This window comes from Cynocephalus volans, chromosome 3 (assembly GCF_027409185.1).
Source record: "Cynocephalus volans isolate mCynVol1 chromosome 3, mCynVol1.pri, whole genome shotgun sequence".
NCBI lineage: Eukaryota > Metazoa > Chordata > Mammalia > Dermoptera > Cynocephalidae > Cynocephalus > Cynocephalus volans.
In genome coordinates, this window is record NC_084462.1 from 65,954,829 (window position 1) to 65,969,493 (window position 14,665).

General features: G+C 44.1%; 1 protein-coding gene across 3 annotated transcripts in view; it reads left to right on the top strand.

Moving 5' to 3' along the window:
* The window catches only part of EDC3 (enhancer of mRNA decapping 3), a 56,013-nt gene that overhangs the window by 37,665 nt on the left and 3,683 nt on the right, over positions 1 to 14,665 (top strand). For all 3 annotated transcript variants that reach the window (XM_063089613.1, XM_063089612.1, XM_063089614.1), the window contains 2 exons: positions 10,852 to 11,005; positions 12,991 to 13,208. In XM_063089613.1, the coding sequence (XP_062945683.1) occupies positions 10,852 to 11,005; positions 12,991 to 13,208 (372 nt within the window). The remainder of the gene's footprint in view (positions 1 to 10,851; positions 11,006 to 12,990; positions 13,209 to 14,665) is intronic.

A 14,665-nucleotide genomic window follows, 5' to 3' on the forward strand; every position in this document is an offset into this window, starting at 1 on the left:
GTGATAAGGAATGGAAATGAAACCCTTTTTGCCAAGCAGGGTCTGTGCTAGAAACAGAGCAAGCAAGCAGTTATCTTGCTGAGAAGTTTCTCTTATAGGTGATCTCTGCTCCAGCTGCAAGGCACAAGCCTCAAGTGGATTTTTACTGAGTGGTATTCAGATAGTGCAGTGCTAAGGACACTTTTCCTATTAGATCTACTATCCAAATGTTAGGATTGGAATAAGCCAAAGTATTTAGAATATTTGGAGAAACCATCTAGAACCATAAAATGTTAGCGTTAGGTTACTTGATTATCTAGTATAATTTTCTCATTTTACAGATGAGGATATAAGCCTGGAGAGATATAGGCTCTTATACATCTTATCCATCACACCTTCTTTTCTCTACTGAATGTGGATAAATTAGAGTAAGAAGAATATAGTATAAGAAGAGAAGGGCAGTTTAATGGCAAAATATACCTATAGTCTTTTCTCTTTAGTACTGCCTCAGAAATGGATCAATTTAGATCAGCAGTTTACGGGAGTGACCTGGTTAACTTCTCAGTCTGGCCTTGTAGCATTCATGTCCTAGCATACCAAAGATTTTATTTGCTACTAATCCCCACATTAGCAAAAGAAGAACAACATGTTTATAACCCATTTGGTGATGTCTTGGGTTTTAGGATTCTGACAGCTTGCTGCCGGTGTTCTGCATACTGACTTTATGTGTTTTTGACAGTATATAAGCCATTATTCACTAATTGCTCATACTCCTGTTGGCACTATTCTTTGCCAACTGTGTGTGTGTGTGGGGGGGCAGTGTTTTAATAGACTTGTTGATTGGGAAAACACATTCAGGAACCAACTAAATTTAGCACTTTGTTTAACCCAAGTCTTTTCTCTCTGGAAAGCCCTTTTGGGTCTTTTGGCAGGGACCTAACACTCAGAGGTCATCAGACATTCTTCTAGCTCGTGGCTGCCCTGCTAAATAATGGTGTCCAGTGGTCACCCCCTAGATTGATCTTTCCCCTTAGATTAGGGTCTTTCTGGATTCAGACTTGTAATTTGAAATTCTTTGAAGACAGATTCTGTGTGTGTGTGTGTGTGAATATGCATGTATGTGTTAAGCTTAAAATGCTAGATATGTGTGAGTGTTCTGTGTTCAATGGTGAGAGGTCCCCAAAGAACACTGCCTAGGAGGGTGGTGAGGCTTCAGAGAAGAATCTTTGCTCAACACACAATATTGTAAAAAATATTTAAGACAGTTTGAGTCAGTCAAAACACTGCTTATTATGTGCAAGTCACTCCAAGACAATTCTTGCCTTCAAATTATTAAAATGTAATAGGAGGTGAAAGGATACCATATATAAGAGTACCTCAAAAAGTTCATGGAAAGATTTATATTCTCTTTTAATTCTATTTTTCCATGAACTTTTTGAAGTACCCTTGTGAGTGCAGTGAGGGTGTGGACATTAAGTGCACTAGGTGTTGAGAGGTAGGAGAGGTCCTAGAGGCTGGATCAGGGAAGTCTCCATTAAGGGAGCAGGACAGAAGCCATGAAGCATGGGTAAGGTTTCACTGGGTAGAGAAGAAGAGGAGGAGACTCGTAGGTAGCTGAGGCGGGTGCCGGTGCACAGTGTGAGTAAAGGGCCATGTGGGAGATTGGTTATCAGCTGGTTTAGCCAGGGCAGAGTTTGTGGTGGGGAGTAGAAGGAATTAAGTAGCTTTTGACCAGAGCACAGAGGGCCTTGTCTGCCAATGCCATCTTTGTCCTACAGCCATAGGGAACACCTGAAGGATTTTGGTTTGGAAAGTGATATGATCCAAATCTCTTTTAGGAAGACTGGTCTCATAGTAGGATTCAGGGTAGAATGAGAGGAGAGAAAGGACCATAGTAGGACCAGTCACGCTCATGACGTAACTAACATACCAGGGGTTTGGAAAGCTGAATGGAAAGGAACACAAAGATGTGAGAGAAGTGATGGAGGGGAATTTGCTAGGATATGATGATTGAAGACAGGTGGACAAAGGTTACATGAGCAAGAGGATTCAGAGGCATTGAAGCTGTGGGGCAGGAGGAATGGCAGTGAGAGTGTAGTTGTAGTTAGATAACATGAGTTTATAGCGGGCCAAGTCTACATGGCTTTGTAATTTTTTTTTTTTTTTCCTTCTGCAATGCTTTGTGGCTGAGCCCAGAGGAAGCAAATAGTAGAGTTGCCACACTGAGAGATAGAGAGGGGAGGGATTTATTAGTTGTTAAGGGCTTCAATGAGGGGGGTTCTGTAAAGTCAAGAAATTGAGCTGTGTAGCCAAAGGGAGGCTACTGAGCCTGTTTCCTGATCTGTAAAGTGGGATGACACTTGTCAGTTAAATGAGATTATGTGGAAAAGCAGCTAGCACAACCCAGCCTGTAATTGTTAGTCAATAAATATTTGACTTCAGGGCTGGCTGGTTAGCTCAGTTGGTAGAGTGCAGCCTTATAACATCAAGGCCATGGATTTTGATCCTGTACTGACCAGCTGCAAAAATAAACAAACAAACAAATAAATAAATATTTGACTTCAAATGCGAACTCCAAAGGCTACTTCAGTAAGGTTTTTTCAAAGCATCAGCATTTACAGAATATCTACTGTGTGCCAGACACAGTTTTAAATACTCTGGATAAGTCATAGGCCATCACTTCAGGGGCCTTAGAGTAAAAATGTGTGAGTATACAAATAATAGAAGTGTGTGCAAGGTTTAGAGATGGAGGGTGGGGGCTTGGTTCAGGAGAAGCAAAATCATTATAATCATCATCATTATAGTTAACTTTCACTGGGTATTTATTATGTTCCTAGCACCGTTCTAAGTATTTCATGTGCTTCTCTCAATTTTTATGGCATCTCTGTTACCCCATTTTATTACCTCATTTTGCTGGAGGTAGGTGTTCCATTAAACCTTTGATCAGGAATGACTTAAAAGCGATTTGAATTCTTTGTTCCCTAGGTTCTAATAAATTCTTCTGTATTAATCAGCCTTTCCTTTCAGGTTGGCCTTTTATTTAACCTCCACCATTTGTTTTTCCTTGTAGCCCTCTTCTGTCCTCAAGTATACAGAAGCCCAGATGGGAGGCAGGGGGTTGCTACTGGTACAGGCACTGAATCTCTTCAGTTGTCCCATTACCTTTGCCTGAAGGATGTACCTCTACCTCCACACTGTGCCTGCTGAGATTAGGGAGCAGCATGTGTATGAGGGTGACCTGAACTAGAGTTACTGCTTTCTGTCTTACAAAAGAGCCAGTCAAAGCTTGAGTGAGGCACTCTGGTCTGAGCTCCAGCCCCACTTACCTGTAGCCATTTCTCTTGGTAAAAGCAGTCCTGGTTCTTACTCTGAAGTGGAGCTGCTGGTAAAGCCTCAGTTGGTTTGTTTCTGCTGCTTTGTGGCTCTGCTCTTCCCACCTTGACTATATAAATCTTTGAGCCTCGGTGGGGATGTATCTTCCTCTCAGGACCAGTTTGGCTTTCATCAGTCCGGGCTGGCAGTTATCTTCTACAGCTGGCACTCCATTTCTGCCTCTGAGCCTTGGCTACCTTCCTCTGCTTCTTGTCACCCAGAGTCCCTCAAGAAGCATTCTAGCAGTGTTTTTATCTCCTCAAGAAGAGGTAGTCAGGAGATATGTGTGTGTGTGTGTGTGTGTGTGTGTGTGTGTGTGTGCGCGCGTGTGCGCGTGCGCGCGCGCGCGCACGCACGCACAAAAATTCTTGGAGTTTAGAAGTGGCCACTTAAGTATCTTACCCTCAGGGTAGTGAAACCTCCTTCAGCACCTGTTGCACTCCTGAATAGAATCCTTCTGAAAGAATCGAGTGTCTGTTACAGTGGAGATGGCCATCATCTCATTGCCTTCACCGCAGAACCAACCCACATGGGTTTACCTTAGTCTGCCCATGACCCTCACGCCCCCCACCTCATTCATCCATCCTGTGTTTACAGGTTAGGTCAGGTTCAACTGGAGTGTCATTCCAAGGGAGAGCCATAGGGAGACATCAGGAGGTAAATTCTAGGAGGTGTTCTGGACTAGAACATCTGCACTGATAAACCTATGCTCCTGTACCAAGTGTCTACAACTTTTCACTGAGCATAGCTAATGAACCCAGTTGCTGAAATTGTGTCTCTGCAGGCAGACTTCCTTGACAGCAACTTGGTTGATTTTGGGAACCCGGACTTGTACCAGATCCTTCAGTGCCAGAAGTGGAGGAAGTAGTCAGTCCCTTTAACTTGGAATCCTTCAGGGTTTCTGGGCCTGGATGATCAGGTGATGGTTGTCATAGGCCTTTATTGCTTGATCATGGTCACTGGCAATCTCATGAGTTTTTAGGCAGAGCAGTACTGTTAAATCAGGTGCCCCAGTTGGACTCTTACCCCAGTAATGAACCTTTGTGCTTCCTACCGACTTTTCTACTGGAAAAGGCTTCATGGCAACTTAGTTTGAAGAGCTGGAGAATCTGGAGCCTAGCGCATTATGGCCCGACACCTTAGTTTTTGATCAGGCTGCCCATTGTTCATTCCAGACCTGCATTGGTCTCTACTAATGTGGCTGCTTTATTAATATCTGCCCTCTTGCTATTTCAGAGCCACAGGTGTCTAGCCAATATAAGAAAGGAGTTCGACTTCAGTGTATCTACCATCCTCCTTAAATTCTGAGTCTTTCACACTCACCCATATCCTTGAGTCTTTGGGATTCCCATTTCTTTCAGTGGGATCACCATTCTTTAATGTCTAGCGTGAAGTTTTGTGGTCACTTTTCCCTCTTCCTTCTCATAAAAATTCAAGTCTGGGAAGGACGCAAGAGGCTATTTTTTTCTATTTAATAGCAGACACTGTGGATTCCTTTTCTAGCAGCCTTGGCAGAAAATTTTTATCCTCAGTAATATTAATTCAGGCTCCAGATTATCTTCCTCCTTCAAAATTGCCCTTAAAATTTTCATGACTTTTTAGTTTCTTATGCTACCCCATAGATTCTCTGTGTCCCTTGAAATCAATTCTACTTGGTTTTTCTGCACTCATTGTCTACCCCTGTTAACTTCATCCTGCATAAAGCAACTTGCATAAAACACCTGGGCTTTTAAAGCCTTCTGAAGTCTAGCCCTGCCCACTACCCTAAGCTGACCTTTCACACCAGCCTCTGGGCTGCAGGCAATTTTTATCTGCACATGTCATACCCATTCTGGCCTTTGGAACTTTGTTCTTGGTTCCTCCCCACCCCCACCAAGAGTCCCTCTTCTATTCATGTGACTATTGTCCTGCCTGTCTTTCAAGGTGTAGTTCACATTGAGAACTTGACACCTCCTGCCTGCGGCTCCTGGTTTGAAATCTACACTTTGAAATTGTGCTCAGGATAACATGGTTTTGGACTGTTGTGTATTCTCTGATGTTTGCACATACACATTTTGTTTTCAGCTAGATTGTAAGACTCTGGGAACAGGGTCTGTTTTTGTACTCTTTGTTTTCTCTATCTCCTGCCACTCCTCACCCTATCATTGGCTTGATGTATTGCTATTTTGCAAACATTTGTTGATCATATTTGGAAACACTTAACTCTGTTTCTTCTTTTTTCCAACTTTTTATTGAAAAAACTTCAAACTTTCAGAAAAGTTGCTAGAATACTATAATACATAACAATATACCCTTTAGATTCATTTAAATTATCATTTTGGTTAACATTTGACACATTTGCTTTACATAAAATAAATAAGTATATATGCACATACAGTCACACATTTCTGAACCATTTGAGATTTAGTTACATTCATTAATACATTTCATCTCTAAGTACTTCCATGTATATGTTAAGTGGGATATTTATTACTCTGTACAACCACACTACAAGGAAATTTTCAGTTAATACACAAGTACTATCTAATATACACTCTGTATGCAAACTTTTTTTTTTTTTTTAATGACCAGTAAGGGGATCTTAACCCTTGTCTTGGTGTTGTCAGCACCACACTCTCCAAGTGAGCGAGCTAGCCAGCCATCCTTATATAGGGATCCGAACCCGTGGCCTTGGTGTTATCAGCACCACACTCTCCCAAGTGAGCCACGGTCCGGCCCCATATACAAAACTTTTTAATTGTCCCAATAATGACCTGTGTAACAATTAAATATTACATTTAGTTACCATATCTCTTTTGTTTCCTTTAACTTAGAACAGTTCCCACAACTTTTGTGGTATTTTGTGATATTGATATTTGTGAAGGGTCTAGACCAGTTGATTTGTAGAATGTCCATTGGTTTTGATTTACTGATTGTTTCCTTTTGATTTGATTCATGTTAAACATATTTTCTAGGATTTTGGTGGGGCTATGTCTTTCCCAAGGCATAACATCAGTAGGGCTAAGTTTGATTGCTTGTTAAGGTATTGTCCACCAGATTTTTCATTGTAAAGATAATTTACCCCTTCATAATTAGTTATTTTGTTGGAAAGTTCTTTTCTTCTTGAGTCCAAAGCTTGTTCCAGTGGAGCTTTAGCCTGAAGGAATGAGGTCAGCTGGGCAGGTGGATTGGTCTAACTGTTGTAAATGGGGGAGGGAAGAAGTGGGGAAAGTGAGAAGAGGCTTACCCTCACGTTCCTTTGGTTACAGCTGCACCCTTGTCCAGCTGCAGAATGGAATAACCTGAGGCTGACCTCAAGTCTGTTGTGTAGGTTTTCTTCCCATTTGTTCACTAATTCAACACACATTTATGTAGCCTGTTCACCGGCACTGTGTTAGCACTGAGGTCACAGTGGAGAATAAGGAATACAGCGGTGAACAAGACAGACACAGTTACTGCTCTCACGGAGCTTAGTCTGGCAAGGTAGATAGGCCAGAAAGTAAAAACTGTTAACAAATGTATTAAATACAATGAAGGAAATAAGCAGCATGCTGAGATCTGAAGAATGAGGAGCCAGCTGTGTGTGAGGGTGGACTTGGAAGGGAGAAGAGAATAACAGGAGAGGAAAAACATGTGAAGGGACCTGTTTCATGAGGCCAGAAGGAACTAGGGAGTATTTAAGAATCAGAAATCAGCCAAATTGTCTGGGGCATGGCAGAGGTTGGGTGCAAGGTAAAGGGGGTGAGGTAGACAGGGACCAGATCACGGGAGGCCTTGTGGACCATAATAAGGAGTGTTGGGAGTATGTATTTAGGCTTCTTATAACAAATCCTTCATTCAGAGATGCACTTGGCACCAAAATTGCATTTTGTGGTAGCTGTAAAGTAGTTCTACAGGGGCTATCTGTTCATTGCTAGTTGAGGGTATAAATTTTCCAGTGGTTTTATATCCCAAAAGGAACCAGTGTTATATCACCACCCAATTTTGTGACTGCCACAAAATGGAATCAGAATTTATAGTCCTGGAGAAATCTCATGCCCATTAATGAGCTGTGCTCCTTATTGATGGGACACATGCAGCCTTTCCAGCTAAAGTGCCATGTCAGTGAGAGGACTGAGTTAGATCTGAGAGGACACTTTGTCATGGGAGCCTTGTTACGCAGTAGACAGTCTGGGCAGGTTTGAAGGAGAAAGGTTGGATGTGGTTCTAAAGGGTGTCGAAGTGCCGTGGACAGTATGAGAACATGCATGTGTGTCCACAAGGGAGGCAAAGGCCAGTGATGGTATGTACTGGGATGAGCAGTGCAGAAGTGACATGACAAGGGACCAACTGCAGCAGGCCTGTAGAGTGCTGGGCCACTGGGTCCCATGACCCAAAGAGATGGCCTCAGCCTCATGCTGTGGAAATGAGTTGTGCAAGGAGGAGTCTTTCCTGGTCTGTACTGAGTTGTTTTCCTTGATACCCTAAGGTTAATCAGATCCTAGGAAGTGTTCTGCTTGTCACGAACTGGTTATAATTATATCTCCCTTTCTTGTTTCACCAACAGCTGTAAAATACATATTAATATTCAGGGAACTCTACCAACTGATTTTACTGCTTTGATTCCTGAACAATAAAGATCCACCTTCCAATCCAAACATAATTAGGCTTGGCCCATGTTCAGGCTTTGGCAATATTATTATTTGCAATTCACACTCCATGTTCTTGGTTCCCTTCCTTTGGAGTTCATTTTATTCCCCTCTGCCTGTTTCTGATAAGTCAGTCTGACTGGTTGGACTTTGTGTATAAATGTTTAAAAGGAACATTTTGTGGTGCTTGCAGGTTCCTTTCAGAGAAGCAATCAGAGTAGAGTACAGTTGAGTCCTAGACCCTGCAACTGCCAGACTGTGAGCAGAAAGGGTTCTTGGCCTTGCTTTTCCCTAGGCTACAAAAATATGCCAAATCATCAACAGTGCCCCTTCCTCCAAACACAGATGAATGAGGAGGTGGTAAGAGACACAGTTGCTAGCTGCAGCATTTAGCGAGCCAGGGTGTGGTGAGCTTTTCTTTTCCTGTACCATGAGTTTTTGCTCTTAAGGACTGTGAGGGGAAAGCTAGCAGAAAATGCTCTGCTTGCTCCCAGAAAGCCCTCAGAACAGGAGAGGGATGCCTGTACACACAGCACAAGAGCCAGACCCAGAAAGAAAGCTTGATTTGTGGGGTAGCAGGCCTAAGACTCTCTGCCCTGACCCATTTCAAATCTAGCAAAAAGAGTACTGATAAAGAGGTGAAGAAATGCATAGATTTGAGTGAAAGCTCTACCTTGTGTGACTTTTCAGGTAAAGAGGGTGTTTGAAATAGGCAGGTTCGTGACTTGTCTTACAGGTTTAGGGTTGTTAGTGGCTTAGTATTCTTGAAAATTCGTTCAGCCTAATTTGTTCTGATAATATGTGCGTGTTTGAAGCAGGCTATAAAAATGGCTCTTTTAACAAGCTGTTGACATGCGAGGTCAGGCTGCAGCCTCTAGCATTGGCACCTGGGACACCAGTGACTGACATTCAGAAAGAGGTGGGAGGATAGACTCAGCGCTCATAATGACACTATGTGTTGCCTCAGCCCAAGACAAGATTAGGATTTGGGCAGGGAGAGGGGCTCAATTATCTGAAAAGAGAGTGTTTATTTCAACATGTTAGGCATTTTTAAAAATCATCATTACATTAAATTGTTAGTATTCTACCTCCCTTGAGAGAATACAGACCTGGGTGCTGCAGGTGGGCTTCGTATTTGGTTTTCTATTGTTAAAACATACAGCCATAGCCTCATTCTGTATGATTTTAAGACTCTATGCAGGCAGGACTGGACACCTGAAAGAACCTCAAGAGATTTCTCCTGAAATGACCTGTGAGGAAGACAGGTCCATACAGGGCTCTGGAGCAATGGGATGATGATGTATTTACTGAAAATTTCTACGTTAGAATTAGGTCAGACCAGAAACAACAATAGGTTTGTAACATTTATATGTTTGAGTACCTGATGAGAGCTCACCTCTGTTGATAAATGTAGTTGGAAAAACTGAGGAGGCAAAGGCTGCAGAATTAAAAGGTTTATTTCCCTGGGGCCGGCCCATGGCTCACTCAGTAGAGTGCGGTGGTGATAACACCAAGGCTTCGGGTTCGGATCCTATGTAGGGATGGCCGGTTTGCTCACTGGCTGAGCGTGGTGCTGACAACACCAAGCCAAGGGTTGAGATCCCCTTACCGGTCATCCTAAAAAAAAAAAAAAAAAAAAAAGGTTTATTTCCCTACTTTGAGTAGTTTATAGTACAATATAGTTGAGGACACAGGATCTAAAAAGGCATTTATTTGACCCATCCAGACAAAACTAGTTACATGCAATCCCACGGTGAGTTATTAATTCGAATCTGTGTTTGTTGGTCCATCAGCCAGTGAAGCCAAATGCAGCTCTTTAGCAAAGGGTCTGCTCCCCTGGGGCCAGCCCAGTGGCCTTGGCATTTGTAAGATGGTATTGGCATCTTAGAGGGAGGGAGACCTTGGTTGTCAACGCAAGAGCTGTCCATTGCAGATAAAAATTTTTCAATTTGCTATTTCTTTTCTGTATTGGTTTTCTGCATCTAATGATACTATAGACTTCTTCAGGTATATCAGCTACTGCAGACTTTGACTTTGAGCCTTGAAAAACCTAATACTTTCTATAGTGTACTTTTGTCTTAGTTTCTTTCTTTTTTTTCCCAGGGGGTACTTTCAATGGTTGTGATTCTCCCCAGCTTTTATAGAGTTATCTTTATGGTGAATAAACATGTTCCAGATTCTTCTAAATAGCTTAAACCAAACTGTAGGTTACTTTCCTTCCATGTATTCTTTCCCTGTGGTATGAGTATAATTTTGCATTCATCCCAATGGGCAGAAAATGATAAATTATTTGAGAAAACAAATAGCTGGATTTCTTAAGCAAAGAGGAAAGGCTAAGTAGAAGACAGAAAGTAGAGGAAATGCAGAGCAGATGGGATGAACAAGTCATCCTGACTTGAAATTGATGAGAACAGCAGGGACCAGAGGTTAGAAGGGTTAGCTAGTGTCTGTTTCACTTCTCGGGGAGAATAAAGGGTCTGCTTTTACAAGGGGAAACCCGCTTGCCTAGGACGGCATTTCCCCCACTTTGGGAAAGGCAGGTTTTCTTCTAATGTGTTTGATAGGTTACTGTTATATGCTGTGTGCTGGCCTTTTCTTGGTAGTACCAAATACATCATGGTGGATTTGGCCTTTGTGGTCTAAAGCTGAACTGTTAAGGGAACTTAAGTTCATCCCTGCTGTAGGGTGACCTGGAACAAGTTGTTACTCAGTTGCATCCAGTCTTGAGCTCTGAAGGGCTACAGACCATGCCTCAGTCCCAGAAGATGAAGAGGATGGGCCAGGTGAGGCTTAGTCTTAAAATATTGGCATTCACAGAATCCTGGATAGAATTTTGGGGCCTGGTTTCTCATAGTCACTTTCCCTTTCTTTCCTCACCTTCTTTTGAACACAGACTCTGGCCTGGTTGTCCCAAGTGTTTCCTATGAGCTGCATAAAAAGCTGCTGTCCGTGGCTGAGAAGCATGGGCTGACCCTGGAGCGGAGACTGGAGGTGACAGGCGTGTGTGCCAGTCAGATGGCACTGACCCTCCTTGGAGGACCCAACAGGTAAATGCCTCTAGACTGGCAGGGGCTGAATGTAAAGTGGTAATGCTCTGCTAAGTTACCACCACAGTGTGTTCCCCCCCCCCCCCACATACACATAGAACAGTTCCTTAGACAGTTGCTGCTCATCTAGTGTGAGTGTCTCTCTGAGCTCACTTTCCTGCATGCTGCCAGGTTTGTTGTTTGTTTCCTTCTCCTCTTACCTGGACTTCTCCTGGAAGTTCATTCTTATACCAGCAAGCCACCCTTTGACCCTTTCGTTTCTAATAGCACCTGTCTGGCTTTGAGACTCCTGCTACCTATGAGAGGCCTGCCTTTTAGGAACCTTCAGAGACCTGGCCCTTGGCACTTGTCATTCAGTTTATGGCTGGGATGCAAATCAGTCCTGAGCTCCATACCTGAGAACTTCTAGAACCACCCTTACAATTGGGTAGGGGAGCTGGGGTTTGGTACCTTCCCATCTGCCCCTTGGGCTCACATATCAGGAGTGGTGATTAGGGGCTGGTGGGGGTCGGGGGTGCCTCGGCGAGAGGGAGAGTCCATTTAGTGAATAGACATGGTGAGTCAGGTGCCAAACCCTGCAGCAGCCGTCTGAAGGGAGAAGTCATCGTATTTCCTCTAGATGAAAAAATAGTGGGGAAAATGAATGGTTTGGGTTCCATGTGGAGTACATTGCTAAATTCCCCAAAATTTGTTTGGGAACGGGGGGTGGTTACAAAGCTCCTCTTTGGCTTGCCAGCATCTGTCATCTTCTTCCCTTTTGGAGACTGGTAAGTGACTGTCACTGCTCCACCCCTAAGCAGGACCTATGGCCTTACTGTCCATCTCCTCCATACTTTCCCGTCCTGTGAGCCACCTGTGCTGCCTTTAAGTTGGGCACAGTTCCAGAGCTAATCCTCCAAACCTCCTTACTTGTGGCTTCTCTGAGACCAGAGTCACAGCTTTGAATAGCAGGAAACTGGAAGTGACTACTTCATCCAGGACTGCTACCAGCCATGGAGGCCGGGCAGCCCTAGTTGCTGCCTCCTCGATGGTCAGCACCGATTGAGCACTTTCTGTGTGTCAGGCACTGCTCTGCACAGCATCCTTTGAAATAGGTCCCGTTATTATCTACAACATCGCTCTTATTAGCAGCTCAGTAAAGAGAACTTAGACTGACAACTGACTGAGGACAATTTAGAACTATCTTTTTTTTTTTTTTAAGATGACAGGTAAGGGGATCTTAACCCTTGACTTGGTGTTGTCAGCACCACGCTCTCCCAAGTGAGCTAACCAGCCATCCCTATATAGGATCTGAACCGGTAGCCTTGGTGTTATCAGCACCACACTCTCCCAAGTGAGCCACGGCCTGGCCCCTAGAACTGACTGTCCTAAATTGGTACTTGCTGTGAGTTTATCATCAGTTGAGAAAAGAGGGGTGGGGAAGCATGAGCCAGAGTAATAATCCCAGAAGAGGTAAACCTTGAACTGGATCTCAAAGAAAAGGCAGTCAAAGTTTGAAAAGCAAAGGACTTTCTGGACAGGAGACATAGTTTGAGCATAAGCAGGAAAGAGCCATACAAACGCAGGAGAGGATGAGGAGACCAGCTTTGTTGGAGTGGAGCAGACATGTTGGGGAAGAAGAGCAGAGAAGTCTGCAGAGGAAAAGCCTCTGTCAAGCAGAGTTTGGACCTAATAGGTCACACAGGGAGGAACCATTTAAGCGTTCTTGGGTCAGAAAGCAGTAACAGTGTTGTATGGAGTGAGATCTGGGTGAACTACTTAGTGGGAGAACCTAGCGACGAAATAACACTGGGGTGTGGGACAGTGGGAATGCCACCTTGTAGGTCTGGCCTGCAGTGGAATTTGTCCCCCTCTGGAGCCTGGGACTTGGTGAGCAGTGGGAGAGAGCTCTGAGAGCAACGGGTGCCTCTAGGCAGTTGTCTGGTGTGGGGTGCAAGGGATTGGCAAGTCTGTAGCTGATACTGCTTCTTTACCTTCTATGCCAGGTTGAATCCCAAAAATGTTCACCAGAGGCCTACAGTGGCCCTGCTATGTGGACCCCACGTGAAGGGAGCTCAGGGTATCAGTTGTGGAAGGCACCTAGCTAACCATGATGTCCAGGTCATCCTCTTCTTGCCCAACTTTGTCAAGATGCTGGAGTCCATCACCAATGAGCTGTCTCTCTTCAGCAAGACCCAAGGCCAACAAGTGTCTAGCCTCAAAGGTGAGCACCTGCGCAGGGCTGGGCCTCTTCCCTCCTTGGTAGTTTGATGGTCTGGTGGTGCCACCCAGTGGCAACAGGTGGAAAGGCACGACGTGTGTAAAGAGAGTGCTCTGCCTCTAAACTTAGAACTGCCAGGAAATACTCTTGTTGACTTGGCCTACTTCCCATTCCTCCACCCTTCTCCCTCTCTCACTCTTCAGATGGAGAGCTGAAGACCCATTTATACATTTCACAAATATTCGTGGAACAGGTACTGTTCCTGATGCTGGGGATAGGGTAACATATTTTTTAAAAATCCATTATTCCATTGGGCTTATCTTCTGGTTAGGAGAGAGGAACACACCAATATGTAACATATTAGGTCAGATGGTCATAAGTGTTATGGAGAAAAATATAGAAGGGAGATAAGGGGTGTTGGAGGGTTGGATGGGGAGTAGAAGAGTTGGACATTTCAGGGTCAGGTCATGAAGGGCCTTGTGAGTCACTTAAAAGGGTTTCTCTCCATCTGGCTGAGATGGAGAGTTATTGGAGGAATAAGCAGAGGAATGATAGACTCCAACTCAGGTTTCAGACTATCAGTCTGAGTGCTGTTTGAGAGGAGACCGTGGAGTACAAAGATTTGTTAAGATGCTGTTGTGGGGGCCGACCCCGTGGCGCACTCGGGAGAGTGCAGCGCTGGGAGCGCAGCAGTGCTCCCACCACGGGTTCGGATCCTACATAAGGATTGCCGGTGCGCTCACTGGCTGAGCGTGGTGCGGCCGGTCACAAAAAGACAAAAAAAAAAAAAAAAAAAAGATGCTGTTGTGGGCTGGCTGGTTAGCTCAGTTGGTTAGAGTGCAGTGTTTTAACAAGGTCAAAGATTCAGGTCTCCAAACTGGCCAGCCACACACACACAAAAAAGATGCTGTGGTAATAACTGGAGAGAGAGATGATGGTGGCTAAGACAGAGTGGTAGTGGCAGAGGTAGTGAAAAGTGGCTAGTTTCTGAATCAGTTTTGAAGATAGAGTCCACAGATTAAATGTAGGGAGTTTAAAAAAAAGTTAAGAATGGTTCCAAGGTTTTTGGCCTGAGTAACTGAGGTGCCCTCCCCGAAATGGGAGACTTTGGGGAGGACGAGCAGAAAATCAGTTTGAGGTGGACATGTGGATTGGGCAAGAGGTTGTATGAATCTGGAGTTATGTGAAGAGATCTGACTTAGTGTTACAAGTGTGAAGGTAACATCTAAGCCACGATGAGCCTGGATATCATCACCTTGGAAAAGAGTAGAGAAGGTGGAAGACTGAGCTCTTCGTCTAGAAGTCAGTAAGTTGAGAACCCAGTCAAGGAGACAGGTCAGTGAGGGAGAAGGAAAACCAGGAGAGTATGAGGCTACTTCAGAAAGTTCATGGAAAGATTCATATCACCTTTTAATTCTATTCCTCCATGAACTTTTTGAAGTACCCCTGTATGGTACCTA